We start from the raw sequence: 19,713 nt of genomic DNA, 5'->3' as shown, positions 1-19,713 counted from the left end.
AGAGGTTGACTGAGGCCTTGTAAGTATGACCAGTGAAGCCAAGGATAGAAAGTGAACAGGGATCTGGGATGCAGATCAAATGACCCAGACAAACACTACAATAAATGAACAATGTTCTTAATATCTGCCTTTTCCCAACACCCTCTCCTCCCTCCTAACAACCATTGCCTAACATCTGTTACCATGACACCCTCTCTAATGTTCCATCTTCCTGACCACTGTGACCTGTGGACTATATACCACATGAGCTCCTTTCTCAAGTCCTCTTTCCCAAATTCCACCTCCTTGGGCAAAAAAATTGCAGCCAACCTATGGGCTGTAGACCAGCACTTCTTTAACTTTCTGTGTCCTCCTACCTAGCATGCTCCCCAAGAACATAAAAGATAGGACACATGCTGTTCTTATAAGTTAGATGATGGCAGTTGCTTGCTTTCCATTGAGGGCAACAGTCCCATCTCTCCCCAACTCATTTTACCAAAAATGGCATTCACACTCTCATTTAACTTAGGACACAGCAATTTATTACATTACACAAATTCAACATGGAGATAAAACACCCTCAACTTCCAAGCTTTGAATTTTAAGAATCTGTAAAGTGGTGGCATGTAAAAATGGTCATAATTATGAACAGATGTTAAAAAAATAAACTTCACAATAAACCTTGTGAAGATGGTTGGGGGGGGAAATAATCTTGATAACTTTGATAAGATGGTACACAATAAACAAAAACATGAAAATTGTTTGACCACCTTGCAAGATGGCAGTCAAGCTAATAAGAATCTTTTTCTGGCAACCTAGATTTTAAAATTTAGCATATTACTGTTTCAGAAAAACACTCACATGCTCTTAACCCCCACCCTTCAAAAAAAAATGCTTGCATCCTTAATTTTAGGGAAGTGGTCTAGTTTACTGTGTGGAGACACCTTCAAATAATTAACACACTAAGGGCGTGTTAAGTGCTTTCAAAATCTGGATACACCAGCAGATCAAAAGTTAGCGCAATAGCAGCCCAACATTTCAACAAATGTACCATGTCCAACATGTCAGAGCACCATTCCAATACAACTGCAATTACATATTGCAGTACACACATTTCTTCCCAACCTCCACCCATATGACCTGATGTGGTTTTGACACTAGCCTAATGAGCTAGAGAGAAGCCAGAACAGTATAGGAATCTAATATGCCATTGGCCAGTCCTGGGGGACAAGCTAAGTCCAGGACCTTCATGACTGCATGCATGCCCCAGGTTGGTTAGCTATGTTTTAGAGCAAGATTGGGAAATTCCTCATTCCCTCAGGATTAATCTGTTGGGAGGCTGCTGCTGGCAGTCCGCAAAGACAAACATAGGCAGTGTCAGAAACAAAAGTGTTCTGGATTAACTAATTCAGAAGAAATAGTGCTTTGCTTCAATTTTCATGATACCTCAGATTAGAATTCCCAATCCTAATTTACATAGAAGTAAGCTGCAACGGGTTTAATGGGGTTATTCATAAGTACATGCAGAAATTTCTTTTAGTACATCAGATTAGTTCAGCTACTGTTTAGTTTAGTTTAGTACATCAGATTAGTTCAGCTACTGTTCTGAAAAGCAAGTAAAAGGAATTCCTTTATAACTTTCAGTGTGTCATAAACATACACACTAAGGAAAAACCAACCAATTTATTCTCAGGCAGCTAGGGTGGGGGACTTATTTTAGCTTTGCAACCAGGAAAAGTGTTTATTTTTTAGAACAACAACAACACTGCCCCCTCCAATTGTTCTGAAACTATAAATGGGGGAAAGAATTCAAAAACATGGAGGAAATGAACAGGAAGGAAGGAACTCAGGTGGGATGGAAGAAAGGGGCAGCTTCAGAAAGTGATGGAGGGCACCTAAACTGAAGGTTGCCCACCTGCACTGCAATTTAGAGTATCTCACTGTAAAATATATACTTAATTTATAAACAGACTAATTTTATACATGTCTCTTCAAAAGCAAGTCCCATCAACTTCAATAGGACTCACTTCCAACTGGTCCATCTGGGCAAGGATTGCAGCTTGCCAGATGGAACAATCTTCCCTCTCCTCCCCATGCGCTGTTTGGGGGGGGGGGTTCTCCAGATTCACCCCAAGCCAATTTCGAAGGGGGGGCTGGGGGGAAAGCTCCGTTGGGCAAGCAGAAGTCTTGTGTGAGGCTTCCCCTGGGCTTCACCTAATTCACAGGTAAGCTGAATCCCACTCACTGTGTTCAGCTGGGTTTACTATTAAGTATGCAAAGGATGTCCATCTCAGTAATTTCAGATGATCATGGCAACCTGTCCCAGAAATATTATGCTCTGTGGGTGATACATAGTGTTACGTCATACTAGATAAGTGGACTTAACTAACCTAAGTCCACCAATTTAACCAACCTATTCAGAGTATGATTTAGTTGCATATTAACCTATGCACTTAAGGCAATAATAATATTTTTGAGCTAGTCACAGATAAAATGGCATACCAAGGACATTGGTGGTTCAGTGGTAGAATTCTGGCCTGCCATGCAGGAGGCCCAGGTTCGATTCCTGGCCAATGCAACTTGCCTTTAATGCCTACCTCTGGGATAGCTCAGTCAGTAAAGCATGAGACTCTTAATCTTAGGGCCGTGGGTTCAAGTCCATGGTGGGCAAAAGATTCCTGCATTGCAGGGGGTTGAACTCGTGGTCCTTTTCCAACTCTACAATTCTATGATTCTACCCTAAGGCTCCAAAAATCAAGCAGTACATAGAAAGCCTCTGTCTTTAAATCAGCCTGGGTACAACCACTTTGCCAATTCAGAAAGGAAAAAAAAAGACGTGCCCAAAGTTAGAATAAAACTGCTAGCTGCACAAGTAAGGGGTCGGGAGGCTGCAGCACTTCAGAACAGAAGCAATCTCTCAGCAAGGCATGGGGCTGCGCATCTCTGCCCTTCAAATATTTTATTTTTTTCCAAGGAGGAGGAAGGGGCGCTGAATTCTGGCACAGCGGCAGGGGACCCGTTTTAAGAACGGGTCCAGACCCACCTGTCGAAACGCAAGCGAACAGCAGTGCCCATGCTTCGCCCTTTACTTTCCTGACAGGCCGTCAGTGCCTGACAGGGTGGGGATGGGGGGCTGCTCTGCCCCCCACCCCACCCCACGTCACACCCCATGGCAGTTCCCCCCACCCACCCCGAGGTCCTATAAGTTCCCCGCCCACCAATGGCAACGGGTCCCGAGCGAACTTCGAGGCGGCCGCGAATTTCAGGGCCGGGTTCGGAGGCAGCCCCAAGGCGGAGGCGTTTTTCCCAGTCAGAAAGGGAGAAACCAGCCCACCCGGGTAACCGGCAGGCGTTTTCCCGCGCAGCAGAGACCGCAGCTTCCCGGGGCTACTTGGACGGGACGGGGGCCACTTCCAGCTCATGCTTTGCCTCAGGGAGGCCTAACCCAAGCAGCCAGCCAGCCTCTCTTTCTCTCCCGCCATGACCTGCTTACCCGCCATTTCCGAAGCGGCGGCGGCGGCAGCGGCGGCCTCGGGCGCCAAGTGAAGCCCTCCGAGCCAGCCCAACTGAGCGAATCAAGCCGCGCGCCCACACGCCGGAAACGGCGTCGCGAAGGAGGGACGCACACGCACGCACTTCCGTTCTCTCTAGGCTCCAGGCTGGAGAGGAGAGACGCGGGCGAAACGTTATGAGCGCCGGCGCATGCGCGGCGTTCTGGGAAGCGCCCTTCCTCCACAGTCGGGCGCTGACCTTCGCGCAGAACTCCATTCCCAAGGGCTTATTTGCATAGCTCCGCCCAGCTCCCTTCCAACGCCCCGCCCTCTCGGGCTGAACGCCGGTTTCGCGGGGCTATGCAAGATAGAGAGCGGTCTTCAAAAATGCGATGGGCTTTGGAAATAGCTGCTCTTCTTCACACCAGCAGGGATGGGAGAAAATCGCTTTAGTTCGCATTTAAACCGAGTTTATCAAATGTATCTGCAAACTAATGTTCAGCAACAACAAAATGAATCCGTTGACATCCGTCTGTCATAGGAGTCAATGGACCAGAACCTGCAAGGGAAACGTTTTTTAGTCTTAATATTTATCTGTGCAAAAGAGCTGTTTTAATTGTAAAAAAATAGAAATGCCGTAAATGTGCCTTCAGCAGCTGGTTGTGGGAAAAGGCAGGCTGCAAGCCTTTCCTTTGTGCTGATGGAAACAAAATAGAAATAAGGGGCACAGAGGGAGACAGCGCCCTGCCAAACATCACCATAGGGATCACCATAGGGTTGGGTTTTCTTCAGCCAGAACTTGCAGAAACTCCATTCCGTCACCTCTCAGGTGGGCACCATTGCCATTCTAATAGAACAAGGGAGGTGTTTGTTATGATTTCCGGCACATCTTTTCCTAGAAAAATAGCACTGACCACAGGTCATTCCCCAAACCCCATCACCCACAAACAGGAAATATCCCAATCAAACAGGTCTCCTCATAGGAGTGGGGGCTCGGCGCACCACATAGGAGACCCCAGGCGTAGTAATAGGGGCAACCTCATCCTTAGTTTTCACACTGTGGCTCCAGTCCAAATCATCTGTCAGGAGGGCTATTCCCAGGACGCAGGCCTGACCAGGACGGCTGAGGCAGCTTCTTCACAGGTCGGCTAGCCTTGCTTTCTTATATCCGGTTCTGTTGCTGTGACAGATAACCAAAGATCACCTCTGTCCGTTACGTTAAGGCAATTCTACATTAGGCTGAGTCACCCTTTCATGCACCTGAATACCTCCTTTCACAATAATACTTACACAAAGAAACAGCACCCCACACACTAACACTGCTGCAGCCACACACCTTGCCCGTGACAAACAAGATTCGGACAGCTTGGTGCACACAGCGACAGAGTGCAGACGTGGAAGGGAGAAGGAAGCAGAAGTGACGTTGCCACAGAGCTTGTGTGGCTCTCCATCCACTGGGAAGCACGGTAATTTCTCTGTTCACTCTACTTCTCTGTTTTCTGTTTTCTTCACTTTTCTGTTTTATTTTCTCGGTCACTTCTCTGTTTTCTTCACTTTTCACTTCCCTCTGTGGCCCCCTAGTCTTGTGTGACGTGGACCCCCATTTATGCAATTTTCACATGTGGCCCCCTTGGAATATACAGGGGGGGGGGCAAGAATATGGCCCCCGGGTGGGGAAAACTACTATAAAGCACTTTGCATACAGTGGTTCCTCGGGATGTGGATGGGATCCGTTCCGGAGCCCCGTTCACATCCTGAACAGAACGTAAGATGCGACTGCGCATCTGCGCGAGCGGCGTCTCGCCACTTCTGCGCATGCGCATGACATCATATTGACTGTGCATGCGTGAGCAGTGAAACCCGCTCCGTTACTTCTGGGTCACTGCAGAGCACAACCCGAAAATACTTATCCTGAAGCATATTTATCCCAAGGTATGACTGTATTGGGGACGCGGGTGGCGCTGTGGGTAAAACCTCAGCGCCTAGGACTTGCCGATCACATGGTCGGCGGTTCGAATCCCCGCGGCGGGGTGCGCTCCTGTTGTTCGGTCCCAGCGCCTCCCAACCTAGCAGTTCGAAAGCACCTCCGGGTGCAAGTAGATAAATAGGGACCGCTTACCAGCGTGAAGGTAAACGGCTGTTATGTACTGAGTTGAATAGGATCCAAACTGCAGCAGTCTGATTGGTCCTAGAACAGTAGGATCCAAATCGCAGCAGTCTGATTGGTCCTAGAACAATAGGATCCAAATCGCAGCAGTCTGATTGGTCCTAGAACAATAGGATTCAGAATGCATCAGTCTGATTGGTCCTAGAACAATGCAGCAGTCTGGTTGGCAGGAACCACCCAATCATGCTCCAGATATAAGTGAATCCACAACCTGATTGGCTTACAGTAGAATTCCAGAATTAGCCAATCATGTGCAGCCCATTGTGTAAATAATGTATATAAAGCAGATACTTTGAGGGGACTTTCATTCATTCCTCCTCACCACTATGAGCTGAATAAAGAGCATGAAATCACTTTGCGACTCTGAGTATATTTCAACGGCGTTCCGTGTGCTGCGCTGGCTCGCCAGATGCAGCTTGTCACGCTGGCCACGTGACCCGGAAGTGTCAGCGGACAGCGCTGGCTCTCGGCCTATAGAGTGAGATGAGCGCACACCCCTAGAGTCTGGCAAGACTGGCCCGTACGGGCAGGGGTACCTTTACCTTTTTTATGACTTTATTATGTTGCCAGAAGGGCGTTGTCCAGCATACAAGGAGGCTGGAGGTTTGCAGAATTATAAAAGTCTCTCAACCTACTGCAAGTCTCTCAACCTACTGCAAACCCCCAGGTTACAAACTGTAAGAAAAAATAGGTCACAAACGGACTGGGATTCTCCATCGATAGAGGTTTGCGGTTCCCTATAGCAATAATACCCCTCTATATTCAAAAACAGCACACTAGAGCAAAGCAAATCAGATTCAGAAGATCTTATATTTTTCTGCTTGTCTAGTTTGCCTATTTTGGCTCTTTAAAGAGTTAATCACATGTCTGGAAGCAGTTTGATAAAGCTGAAGTTAGGGTTTAATGTGTATGCTAAACAGTCAAAGCTATTTTAAACATCAGCTCCATTCAGAACTACCAATCTAGTGTAATAACACACTTGATACTACAGGATAATATCCCAATCACAGGTAACAGAATTAAATAACAAGTAACAAATGAGGGAAATAATGAATGCTGAATATTTCAGTAACAAAACTGTTAGCATGGAATGCATAGCTTTTCAAAGCGAAAAATGAGCTGGGGACGATAACGGTGTAAATCAAGAAACACACAGTTTCCAAGTGGTTGGTTGTTTTGGGGGGGGGTTAACTAATGTTTTTATTATTTAAATTTTGTTAGTGTATAAAATCTCCCCTAAACGTGACCAAAATCTAGAATGTGATGTTAATTCTGTCTAGGACAATCCTAAACATCATCAAGTTTGCTATCCAGTCGGCAACAAAAATAAAATAAAAACCATGGGGCATTTGCCTCGCCCCAGATGCTACCCAAACCCAAGACCCAGTCACACCCAGACTGTCTGAAGAGTCCAAAAACTAGACCTGTGGGATAGGACAAGTTTCATAGGCAGGCAGGTAGGTAGCCACAGGCTTAGACTCTGGATTTTATAGGTACCAACTCCTAGGGTCTGTGGGGGCTTTGGCACCCACAATAAAATATTTGAGGGGGCCGTGCCCACACAAAATTGATGGGCATTCCATTCAAATGGTGAATGTGCACTGCATCATGTGATGTGGGGCTGGGCTTAACTGTGCTCCTACAACATTTTATTCAAGTTGGCACCCCTGCTATATGTGGCAGCCCACTAGAAAAGTCTGTGCCTACATCAGGGGCATCTCCAGATGGTGTTTGATTAGTTTAGCCTCAGTCAGCATGGCTAGTGCAGAGGAGCGATGGGAGTTGTAGTACACATCATCTGGGATGCACCGTGTTGGCTACCCCTCCCTGACCTACAGTGTGATGCCACTCACTTGGCCCTCACATTACCCATGTTGTGTTTTGCATCGCCTAGTCCTCTGCCATCCTAACTACACATGCAACCCCACCATCATTAACTTGACTGCCTGGGATCTGCTTTTCATACCCTCCTCTATGCCTGACTTCCTGGTTCATCACAGCAACAGGTGTGCAACCTTTAAAGCCCTAAACAGCCTTGGTCCAGTATACCTGAAGGAGCCTCTCCACCCCCATCGTTCTGCCCAGACACTAAGGTCCAGTGCCGAGGGCCTTCTGGCGGTTCCCTCGCTGCGAGAAGCGAAGCTACAGGGAACCAGGCAGATGGCCTTCTCAGTGGCACCCGCCCTGTGGAACGCCCTCCCACCAGATGTCAAAGAGAAGAACATCTACCAGACTTTTAGAAGACATCTGAAGGCAGCCCTGTTTAGGAAAGCTTTTAATGTTTAATAGACTACTGTATTTTAATATTCTGTTGGAAGCCGCCCAGAGTGGCTGGGGAAACCCAGCCAGATGGGCGGGGTATAGTTAAATTATTATTATTATTATTATTATTATTATTATTACTACTACTACTACTACTACTACTACTACAACTACAGGTGACTGCTACTTCAGTTCCGCATAGCTATGCTGTGGTCTTGCATTGCAAAAGGAACCAGGCATGTTCAACCAGAAATAGCAGCAGTGGGCCTTATTTTTTATTCATTTACTCAATCTATATTATAGCCCACCCATCCTCTCAAAGGAGCTCTGGGTGACATTCGGGTGAGATCTTTCTACACAGAGCATTTGTGTACCTTTGTTTCCCTTGCGTGGAGACACTGCTACCATTTGCTGAGGAAGAGAGGAAGGAAGGTTTAGTTAGCCAATCCAGAGTTAGGCAATGCACTTTGTGTTGTTTAATGCAGCAGGGCGGAGACATGGAGGAGGAGGGTGGGTTATTGGTTTGGTTTTGTTCTTATATTTTTAATGGTTTTTTTATCTTGTGTTTTAATGCTGTTGTCAGATGCTGTTGTGGTTGCTCGAGAGTAACCAGGCAAGACTCCAACCTGTCTTTTACAAGCTTTATTCTTGGTGCCAACTATTTACAGTGAAGAGTGTTGTAAGTTCATGTCCGGCTCAATCACTAGCAGAATCCGGGAGTGGTTGGTTTTTGTACCTCCCCCAGCATAAAAGTTGTGTCACCCCCAGCCTTTTCCGCCCCTCCCAGCGCCGAAGACTACTGCGCAGAATGGGCGCTGGCAAAGGCGTGCTTCCTGCCTCTCCGGCTTGCTCAGGCTCAGTGTTAAGGCTCTCCCTAGCATGGTTTGGCCCTTGTACCTCTTCTCAACTGGAGGTGGGCCTTTCCTCCTCGTCGGAAGAGGAATTACAAGATTTTTGGAGGCTCCCTATAACACCGCTGCCCTTCCATCTCTCGCCTCTAAGCTGATGGCAGTCCCCTGACAGTTGTGAACCACCCTGAGATGTACGGTTGAAAGGCAGCATACAAATAATAATAATAATAATAATAATAATAATAATAATAACACTACACAGTCATCTTACTTGAAAGAGAAGATTCTCCCCTCTTTTGTGTTCCTGTCTGGGGTGCATTCCCCACATAGAGACCAACTCCTAGGGGCCAATGTCCCTTCAGCCCCCCCCCCAATAAAATATTTGAGGGGGCTGGGTGCCCCCAAAGTTGATGGGCATTGCCATTCAAATGGCATGCATGTGCCACGTCTTGTGATTGATTATGCAGGGTGGGACTTACCTGCCCCACCCAATATTTTATTTAAGCTGGCACCCCTGATTCCCCAGCTGGAAGAATTAAAGATCAGGATCCTGCTGGGCCCTCTGTGAGTGTAGCCTTGAGGCAGATTCTAAATAAGAGAAGTACCAGCAATCGGCTCTTCCAATATTTTTTCAGAGGCCACATACTTTGTGCAATGTGCCTTTAACCTTAGTGCGCCCTTGCACTGTTCTAAGTGTGCACAATGTAAGACAGTGGTACCTTGGTTCTCAAACAGCTTAGTTCCCAAATACCGAAAACCCGGAAATAAGGGTTCCGGTTTTTGAACATTTTTTGGAAGCTGAATGTTGGCTATTGTTTCTGGGGCACCTGCACCAATCAGAAGCTGCGCCTTGTTTTTCGAACATTTCGGAAGTGAAATGGACTTCCAGAACGGATTAAGTTTGGCACTTTTGTTTTTGCTATTTATTTTGTGTTTTTTTGAGGCTTTTTCGGTTAATTTGTTTTTGTGACTGTGTGGAACCCAGTTCAGCTACTGATTGATTGATTGTGTGACTGTGGAAATGGATGAAAGCCCCCCATCCAAACAATGACTATTATCAGTGCAGGTAAGAAAAAAAAAATCATTTTAATTTTTATCATCTACAATACTGTCTTATTTATTTTATGGTACAGTACATTGATTATTGCTTTCATTTTATGGATCAATGGTCTTGTTAGATAGTAAAATTCATGTTAAATTGCCGATTTAGGGTTGTTTTTAAAAGTCTGGAACAGATTAATCTTCACATTACTTTCTATGGGAAAGCACACCTTGGTTTTGGAACGGACTTCTGGAACAGATTAAGTTTGAGAACCAAGGTACCACTGTAGATATTTTGCCACATATCCAACCATTGACCTGCTTCTGTGGGTGTGCTGCAACTTGAAATAAAAACTTTAAGGTCTTATATATATGTGTGTTCATATATATATAAATGTTCATAAAGGTGCGTACATGGATATGTGGACCACATGTCTGGAGCAGCACAGGAAGACCGCCCTGAAACCATTTTGACTCCCAAACTGACCAAATGTTTTCTCTGCAAGGAGGGAGGGGGTGAGGGAACCTTCCCATTGCCTCAGGAATTGGGAAATCACCATCTCAAAGGAATGGCCAGACTACCAGGAAAGGCAATCAGATAAGGCATTATCAGATAACCTGACAGAAAGGAAAAACAACATTCAAATTTCTGTTGTAGACCACCTTTTCTGTGATGTAGGTATGATGTATGGAGGGGTGGTCTTGAGTTCCAGGGAAGGCAATTTAAAATGTCTATATAAGGGCAGGCACACCTTTGTTCTGGGTCCTCCTCCTTTCCTGCGTGTGAGGGGAGCACCCTATTGCAACAGTTCAATAAAGATCAGGCTTACTAGCTGCTTTGCTTCTCAATATTCTCTGGTTGGCCTCTGTTATTTCCTCCTACTGGTGGAGAACCTACAAAGGACTCTATAAGGGCTCTTGTGTCCCCCATAAGGGAATGAGGGCAGATTTTGTTTATTACAGACTGGATGGAGAGTTAGCTGGAATCCTGAGTTAGCTGAAATACAGGGAACAAGGAAGAGGGCCTTCTCGGTAGAGGCACCCGCCCTGTGGAACACCCTCCCATCAGATGTCAAAGAGAAAAATAACTATCAAACTTTTAGAAGACACCTGAAGGCAGCCCTGTTTAGGGAAGCTTTTAATGTTTAATAGGTTATTGTATTTTAGTGTTTTGTTGGAAGCCACCCAGAGTGGCTGGGGAGGCCCAGCCAGATGGGCAGGGGATAAATAGTAAATTATTATTATTATTATTATTATTATTATTATTATTATTATTATTTTCCTACAGCATGTTGCAGCTGTGTGGGTAAAGCAAGAAGGGATGTCAGCATTTCCTCCCAGCGCCATCACTCTACTGAAAAGAATTCCTTCTATATCTATGGATTGATACTGTATTTCTCTCAAATTTCTTAATTTATCGGCTCAGCTTTGAGTGAAGTCATCCTTACATACAGCCAGCAAATAAAAATAACATTGAAAGCATGCCTTTGATTAAAGCCAAAGGAATCTCTTCCCCACCCCCCCACCCCCGTTAGGTCACCAGAGACTGAAGACCTGGAAGTCGCAAAGGATGGCTGCTCTTGTTTTTTACAGTTCAGAAGTTTCCATTCATCACCTACTTACCCTACCCAGTGATCTAGCAAAATTAATGAGCTGTGATAACAAAGGAGCTTTTCTACTGCAGAGAACTTGAGCTTTTGCCAGACACACACAAAAGACTTTAGTAACCGGAGCATTTGTGATTGAAGAAACCGAGGTGTTTGTAGGAAATATTAGACTATGATTCACAAACTGCTTAAGCAATTTGGGTGGCTGGGATCCCAAACATATGAACAAAGGAGCTGCCTTACGACCCATACTATTGGTCCATTATCTAGCCCAGGCATAGGCAAACTCCGGCCCTCCAGATGTTTGGGATTACAATTCCCATCCCAATTTCCCTTTTGGGGCTTTTGCTTCACTGTCCCAGAATTGCAATCCTCAGACCATTTCATAGTCAAGAAAAGCCAAAGGGACTGAGGATTAAAAGAGGACATGTCCTTTGCCTGAAACAATTTTTTGACCAATATTCCAGATCTAGGTCATCCGTATTTATATGTACATGAATAGCTAGGATCAATAACAGCTGCAAAAACAAACAGGAACAAGGGATGATAGCTGCACAACAGACACATTTCTCCATGTGTTTCAGCTATATCCCGTGTCCATACCTGGTTGGAGAATGGGGAATTACTACATTTCTGAGTTAAATTATTATTATTTATTGAATTTATAGACCACCCTATACCCGGAGGTCTCAATGAACAAGCAATAGCCCATTGGCTCAAAGGCCATGTTTGTGTGTGTGTATATGCATATGTATCCAGCTTTGGGCTCATTTGACAAAGGGCAAGATAGAAGTACAAATAAATAATAAATCCTCCCTTCCTTGGACGTTGGATGGCCATCTGTCATGGATGCTTTAGCTGAGATTCTTGTATTGCAGGGGGTTGGACTAGATGACACCTGGGACCCATTTCAACTCTACAATTCTATTATAAAGAGATTTCACGAGGTGGGACTTATTTTCCAAGGGAAAATGTAGTGGCAGCTTGGAAGAGTGAGCACCCCACTTTTCTTGGGGAGGGGTGTGCGGAGAAACCACCAGCCACCCCGATTTCGGTCCAAACTAAAAACATCCAGCCACACCTGTAGCCAAACTGATAGCACAGCCTGCGCATGTTTGTCCCTGGCTCCTCGGTGGGCTTTTAGACTTGTGCTTGTTGGCATTATTGAGCGTTAAACACACATACACAGGAGAAGTCCCAAGTCTTTATTCAGTCCCTCACCCTGGTCTCCCAGCAGCCACCCTAGGATGGGAACATGATACGATAACACTTGGGATGATAAACATGATAACATTTGGAATGAGTTTATACAAAACGTAGTAGGCTATTAGTATTTACATAAGCACCAGGACAATAACACTATACCAATTTATACAAGAACATATGGAAATATCGTATATTGCTTTTGGGGGGTATGTTTTCGTTTTCATATGTATCTTTGTTGTTGTTGTTTTTTGTTTATCGAGTTTATATACCACGCTGTACCCTGAGGTCTCAGGCCGGAAAGATCACAACATATATAACCAGAATAAAAACAACCCAATAACCCCCCCCCCCGGAAAAGAGCCACATTTTAAAAGGGTATATAGGATTTTGTTGTTTTTCTTTCACTTTTCCTTCTCCCTCCCCCATCACTTTATTTCTCTTTAACTAAAACCACCTTAATAAAATACAAATATTAAAAGCAGGATGGGAACAGGGAATAAAATATGAATAAAATATTTTGGGGGGAGTATTTTTTTTTTGGGGGGGGGTAGCCCAGGTATAAGCCTCGTCCTGCATAATGAATCATCTGATGCGCTGCACTGCGCACTATATGAATGGCAATGCCCATCAACTTAGGGAGGGGGGGCTGGACTAATATAATATAATAATAATAATAATTCCACCATCCTCTATCTATCTATCTATCTATCTATCTATCTATCTATCATCTTTTGAGGGGGGGTAGCAGAAGACTCCTCGGCCCCTAGGAATGGGCTTATTTGGATGGGAAGTCCCACAGCGCTCTCTCGCCCCGCTTGCGGTTTCCAGACTCCTGCCTTCAACAGGGACCGGCAGCACGGAGCTTCCTCCCCGCGGCAGCCACTACTGCTAAGGCTTCCCTTGGCGGGCCGGTGGGGAAGAGACAGAAAAACAAAGGAAAAAATAACAATTTCGGGGCTGGTCTCTCTCTCTCTCCCACCCCGCCGTTGCCCAGCTCCCTCCGCTTTTGCTCTTCTATGGCGCGGCTGCGCTCGTCAGAATGCGGCGCTTAGCCTTCCAGAACCGCGCAGGCCGCGGCGGCGGCGGCGGCGGCGGCCCTGGCAACGGGGTCACGGCGGGACAAGCTCCCGAGCTCGGCCGGGGATCCTCATTAACATAGGCCCCGGCTGAGGCCGCCGTGCGCCGGGCGGGGTGTCTCTCCCGGAGACTCCTCCTCCTGCCCTCCTCCTTTTCCACCACCATCCACTTCCCCGAGCTCAGCATGGCGGTCAAGGTGACTCTCCTCCTCTCGGCTTCCTGCAAATAAGCGCGGCGGCGGCAGCAGCAGCAGCCGGTTTGCGCGGGCGGCTGCGCGGGGAAGTGGGGTTGCGGCGCGGGTGGGTGGATGTGGGGGGCCCGGCCCCCTTCCGCCTCCAGGCCATAGTGGAGGCAACGGCGGGGAAGGGGGGTCCCCCCCCCAAATGTTGGCAAGGGCGGGGTGAGGGCGGCTGAAAGGCGCCCCTAGCGACAAGGGAGGGTGCCCCAGGAGGGCATAGATAGATCAATGATCTATCTATCCATCTATCTAATTGCCAAGGGTGTCTCAAAAATCCCGATTAACAGCCGGTTTCCCATTGCCCTGCCTGGGCTCAATCTTGCCACTGGTGGATTCATCATTTCCCCCCTCATTTCGCATGTCTGAAATGGGCTTCTGAGTAACTGGGTGCAGTGGGATGTTTGTTACCTCAGACTGGTCAAAAAGTGGGTGGGGTGGGGGTGCTTGGCAGGGGAGGTAGCCAGGAGGGGAAAGATGGGGGGGGTCATAGTCCCCCTTGTTTGCCTGGTCCACGGTCCTACGAAGCGTCTCCACCTGCAAAAGCCCCGTTCTCCCCATCTCGACTAAGCCATGTAGGATTTTAGGCGAGATCCTCAGGGTCCCCCTTTTCCAACTCTGCAGTTCTGTGACTCTGTGATCAAGACCATTAGCGAAACTGATCAAAGCAGGGCAAGTTAGGGATGATTTTGTGCCCCCATCCCTTTAAACCCTCCCCCCAATGATTTGCACCCTAAATCCACTCACTCGGTTCGAATGAATCTGGGCTTGTTTTCTCTCTTTGGGAGCTCAGCATGCAGTTCGCACCAGGGAGTGCTAAATTAGGCTGTCATCCAAATCGGGCCTAAGGCTTCAATGGGCCTTACCTCCAAGTAAGTGGGGTTAGGATCGCAGCCTATGCTGTTCCCATAATATTCTTCAGCGATCTGTGTATACACTTCTATTTGGTCTGCATCCAGGGCACTTCCCCCAACACTGGTTTGGGAAGTAATGTACACACAACAGTAGCCGCAATCCATATCTGTCCGGTTGTTTCTTATGAAATATTGCATTTTGATGCATTTTCTCTCCCCCCCCCCCCCGGCTGCCAAACCAGTTTTGCTCTGAATTGAGAAAAAGAATAACCAGGCTGCATTTTAAGCTGGGAATATGTACACAGCCGTGGGCTATTAGTGTATGGATAAAGGAGGCTTCAATCATCCATGCAGTGTTTGGGTTGTGCTTATTTTGGAATGATTAACTGCAGAGTGTGCAGATGAACTCTGAGGTATGTGTTAAAAAATAAAAGCAAGGCTTTGCCCTCGCTAAGCAACTTAGGCCTGAGGATAGCGGAGGCCTTGTAAGGCCTGTGATATCCTTGAAGACAGGGAAGGAAGGAAGCCTTTTCCCTCCACCGATGTAAAATAGAGCTTGTTATGTCAGACTTCCTGGGACACGAGGCTGCATAGGGAAGTAAATGCTTTGCATTCCATCTTTCTGTAGGTGGGGAGGTAAGGTGGAGCCCTCTCCTTGTCTAGCACTTACCCAGTTTCTTAGAAAGGCCTGTCTTTTTGAGGTATAGCCATACAGCAGTTAAGCAGTGTTAAAAGGAGGAGAGTGACATGAGGAAAGGGACTGTTAATTGGGATAAATAAGGTCATTGATGTGCCTCCTCCACCCAAGGTTTGCCGGAGGTCAGTCTGGGGATCAGAGGTCCTTTGTAGGTTTTAAGAGTGCTGTAATTCATCTCCAAGAACACACCACATGCAAAGTAATACATGATATTCTATTGCACATGCTAAATTGCAATGGCTACCGGATCTTGTTCCGGGGGTGGGGGAGGTTAGTTTATTTGCAGAGGGCTACTTGCGCTTTCTGGCATGCACAATATGCCTTCACTCTTGTTGTGACTTCTTTGTAGGAGAGCAAAACTCTTTTCTGATTGGAACACTTCTGTTTTATCTTCTTAGCTTCATTATCTGTTGTTTTAGTTTTCTTCTTGAGTTAGTAGGCTCTGTTTCTCTTTCCCTGGCAGTTCCTCCCGAGTTTGACAGCTGTCATGAGGCTTGCAATTGTTTTACTGTTCAGCAACATAAACATGTGTCTGAATGTCTGGCACTCGCTCTATCATTTAGATAAGAGACTTGATATTTATTACTCTTTATCTGCATAGATTGCAGTTCAGGTTTCCCTCTTTGGTAGATGAGTAACCCGACAAGCGGAGCATTAACCTTCCCCCTTCCTTCTTGGTTTTGTAGGTTCAAACAACCCGGAGAGCAGATCCTAATGAGCTTCGCAACATATTTTTGAAGGTAAGCGACTGTTTTTTGATGTTGTCAGAGTTCTATATTTTTAGCTTTAGTCATTTCCCGTGCTTTCTTGGTATGCTGGAAAATGCACATTTCTGCAAAGGGCTCTCTCATTCTTTGCTATGCTCAGCGTGATCCTGGAAGTGACATGTCAGTGGCATTGGGATTAGGACCGCTTGGGAGCAGCCAATGAGGCCCTCAGCCTGACTTTCCTGTTCACACGCTAGGCAGATGGAGTGACCACAGGGTGTTTCTGTAGATCTGGTGTGGGAGGGAAATCAGTGGTCCTCAGCTTAATTTCTTGGCCAAATTTCAGAAACCCTCCTCAGGTGATCAGTTCAGTCCTCTGGGAAGAGTGTTCTGTCTCCCCCAGCAGCCTGTTTAGGAGAGGGGAAGGGAGAAAGAATGGGGGGACCCCCACACACTTTTGGCTCTGGCCCTGCCCAGCACCAGCCCACAGAGATTACCCCCCCAGAGGGAATGCGGCCTTGAACAGAAAAAAAGTAGCACTCCTCCACCCTCAGATCTAAGAGGCTTCAGAGAAAGATAGGTATTCTCCCTACCTGAGATTTGCACAGCTTAAATTGCTCTGGGGTCTATATTTTTATTAACTCTGGAGGGTTGCATAGCTACATAGGAAAGCATTTTTAAGACAGCGTGTCCTTTTACATGCAATATTTCCCATTTTATCTCTGCACCCCATAGCATATTCTTAATGGCACTGCCTAATATGTAGATATGTATTTCATCGCTCTTCTGTATTGGTGTAAAGTAAATAACATGTAGTGACTTAAATGGAGAGATGTCTTCTGGAACTCAGGTTGTTCCTGCTTTCAGAACTGGGGTGCGGAGAAGAAATGGAGGCACCTTTTGATGATTTTTCTCGTTGAGCCCCCTCTACTCCTCCAAATTCTGCTCCAGAGTGTGTTTGGGGGGGGGGGTCCAGAAGGTGGTAGACAGTAGTGGTGGGCTGCAGTGGGAAGGACGATCAGCCAAAATTGCCTCCCCTCCTTCTGTCTGCTGAAGTGAAAACTCTTCTACTTCCATTTGCAGATGAGCAAATCTGCATTTGAGGCAGTAGGTGTCAAAACGAGAAGATAAGGCTGCGTATGCACCATAAATTCAACACATTTAAAGAATCATGGGAACTGTAGTTTGCTAAGGGTGCTGGGAATTGTAGCTCTTAGAGGAGTAAACACCAATTCCTGGGACTTCTTTTGTGAGAAGTCATGTGCTTTAAATGTATGACAGTGCATTGCCAAAGTTTCAAATGATACTAATTTAGTTCCTTATTTCTGAAAGATCAGAACATTAGCAATGTGTTTTAATACAGCTAAAGTTATGCACTTCTAAACCTATTTATTGCAGTGTGCACAGAGTGTGGTGTAGTGGTTAAGAGCGGTAGTCTTGTAATCTGGGGAACCGGGTTCGATTCCCTGCTCCTCCACATGCAGCTGCTGGGTGACCTTGGGCCAGTCACACTTCTTTGAAGTCTCTTAGCCCCACTCACCTCACAGAGTGTTTGTTGTGGGGGAGGAAGGGAAAGGAGAATGTTAGCCGCTTTGAGACTCCTGAAGGGGAGTGAAAGGCGGGATATCAAATCCAAACTCCCCTTCTTCTTCTTCTTCTTCCTCTTCTTCTTCTTCTTCTTCTTCTTCTTCTTCTTCTTCTTCTTCTTCTTCCGTTGAAATCATGGGGAGTTCGGATTTTTTTCATTTTGGCTGGGCCATGCTTTTAATTGTGCCTATGTCTTTATCGGCTTATTCATGACTCGGTGCGATGTGCAGGTTTGAATTTCTCAGTAGCGCAGCTGGGAGCGACCTTGTTTGTAATTCCTTGCAACTCGATCCATTGCGTCAAAATACAAAGCGCCTTGTGCTGAAACCACAGCAGGTTTCACGGGTCAGTTCTCTCTTGCTCTTTTGATTATGCAATGCTGTGATCCCTAAAGGGTGTGCATTCCTGCCTAAATTTGGCTACCCTTGGAAATGGAGGCAAGTGAAGGTGAAGATCATTAAGTGAAACACAGTTCATATGACCATTTCCAGAGGGGTAGCCGCCTTGGTCTGCCACAGCAAAGAACTTTGTGGCCCATTAAAGGGTAACAAGTTTCATTAGGGCAGAAACAGTCCAAGTATAATGCTCAGATGCATATATATATACATCTGAAACGGGGGGCGGGGAGTTTAAAGCAGTCAGGAGCAGACTTTGATGAACTTGTTGCTGCTGTTTGCTTTATTTATATGCTATTGTGTTTGATATTAAAGTGATGGCAGTGTTTGTTTTTTTAATGCTATTGTGATTATTATGAGTCGCTTTGAGCCCAACATTTGTTGCTGGAAAAGCAGAATACAAATATCAAATCAAACAAGAGCTCATGTGCTCACTTTTTTTGCCTCGAATGTAATATTTATGTCAATTTTTCTGTATATCCATGATGTGTCTTATAAAGTGCAATTTATTATGCCTAATACCTGTCAAGTTGGATCAAAAGTTGAAGTGAAGTGGGATGCATGCCTTGGTGATTGGGATTCCTGAAGTGAGGTCAGAAACATTTGAAAGGAAATTGGTACTTTTCACGTGATGACTAAATATTATGTTTTGTTCAGCCTTTGGAATATGTATGTTAAAGTAAATGGCAGGATTGAGGAATTGTTATGAAAAGCTGCATATAGGCACAATACAAAGCTGATCTGAATAAGGATAAAACAAATGTAAAATATCATTTTTTAAACAAACAAACAAACCCTGTCTTTATCCCCTCTCTCTCTCTCTCTCTCTCTCTCTCTCTCTCACACACACACACACCTATTGCTCTGTGCTTTATAGCTGTCTCCTTCTTGTGACAAAGGCAACATCCACCGTATTTTTCGCTCTATAAGACGCGCCAGACCACAAGACGCACCTAGTTTTTGGAGGAGGAAAAGAAGAAGAAAAAATATTCTGAATCTCAGAAGCTAGAACAGCAAGAGGGATCACTACGCAGTGAAAGCAGCAATCCCTCTTGCTGTTTTGGCTTCTGGGATAGCTGCGCAGCCTGCATTCGCTCCATAAGACGCACACACATTTCCCCTTACTTTTTAGGAGGGAAAAAGTGAGTCTTATAGAGCAAAAAATACGGTAGATCCCTTAGTCTAATAATACACATTTGAGAGCTTTCTTAAGCAGTCAGTTTAGAAAGTTCAGGCTTCCCTCGCACCATAACAATTCAAAGCAACCTTTCCCAAGCTGGTGCCTTTCCATCAGCCCCAGCATGCATGTTGACTGGGGCTGATGGGAATTGTATTCCAAAACATCTGGAGAGCACCAGTTTTGGGAAGACTGCTTTAAAGCGATATCAAAAGTGCCTCCTCCTTAGAGTGTTGACTCTGGGTGTCCTCTCCCTTCTTGGGGTTGTGGCAAGTGCCCGGTGTCTTCAACCTATGGTTACCCTATGCCAGGCATAGGCAAACTCAACCCTCCATATGTTTTGGGACTACAACTCCCATGATCCCTAGCTAACGGGACCA

General features: G+C 45.9%; 2 protein-coding genes across 4 annotated transcripts in view; one reads left to right on the top strand and one right to left on the bottom strand.

The window, feature by feature from the left end:
* The window catches only part of HAT1 (histone acetyltransferase 1), a 28,431-nt gene extending 24,773 nt beyond the window's left edge, over positions 1 to 3,658 (bottom strand). The window contains exon 1 of the mRNA XM_083411969.1: positions 3,473 to 3,658. Coding sequence (XP_083268095.1) covers positions 3,473 to 3,479 — 7 coding nt within the window. The 5' untranslated portion in view covers positions 3,480 to 3,658. The remainder of the gene's footprint in view (positions 1 to 3,472) is intronic.
* An 8,581-nt stretch (positions 3,659 to 12,239) lies between these two features.
* The window catches only part of SLC25A12 (solute carrier family 25 member 12), a 61,788-nt gene continuing 54,314 nt past the window's right edge, over positions 12,240 to 19,713 (top strand). Inside the window, exons 1-3 of one of the 3 annotated variants that reach the window (XM_083408909.1) lie at positions 12,240 to 13,424; positions 13,498 to 13,877; positions 16,154 to 16,207. In XM_083408909.1, the coding sequence (XP_083265035.1) occupies positions 13,866 to 13,877; positions 16,154 to 16,207 (66 nt within the window). In that variant the 5' untranslated portion in view covers positions 12,240 to 13,424; positions 13,498 to 13,865. Of the gene's footprint in view, positions 13,425 to 13,497; positions 13,878 to 15,780; positions 15,903 to 16,153; positions 16,208 to 19,713 lie in introns of those variants that run through there. The other 2 variants (XM_083408910.1, XM_083408911.1) reach the window with 2 other exon arrangements.

The sequence above is a fragment of the Podarcis tiliguerta genome, assembly GCF_965153285.1.
Source record: "Podarcis tiliguerta genome assembly, chromosome: 1".
Classification (NCBI taxonomy): Eukaryota; Metazoa; Chordata; class Lepidosauria; order Squamata; family Lacertidae; genus Podarcis; species Podarcis tiliguerta.
The sequence above is the reverse complement of the archived record's forward strand: the minus strand, read 5'-3'. Positions and strand labels throughout refer to the sequence as shown.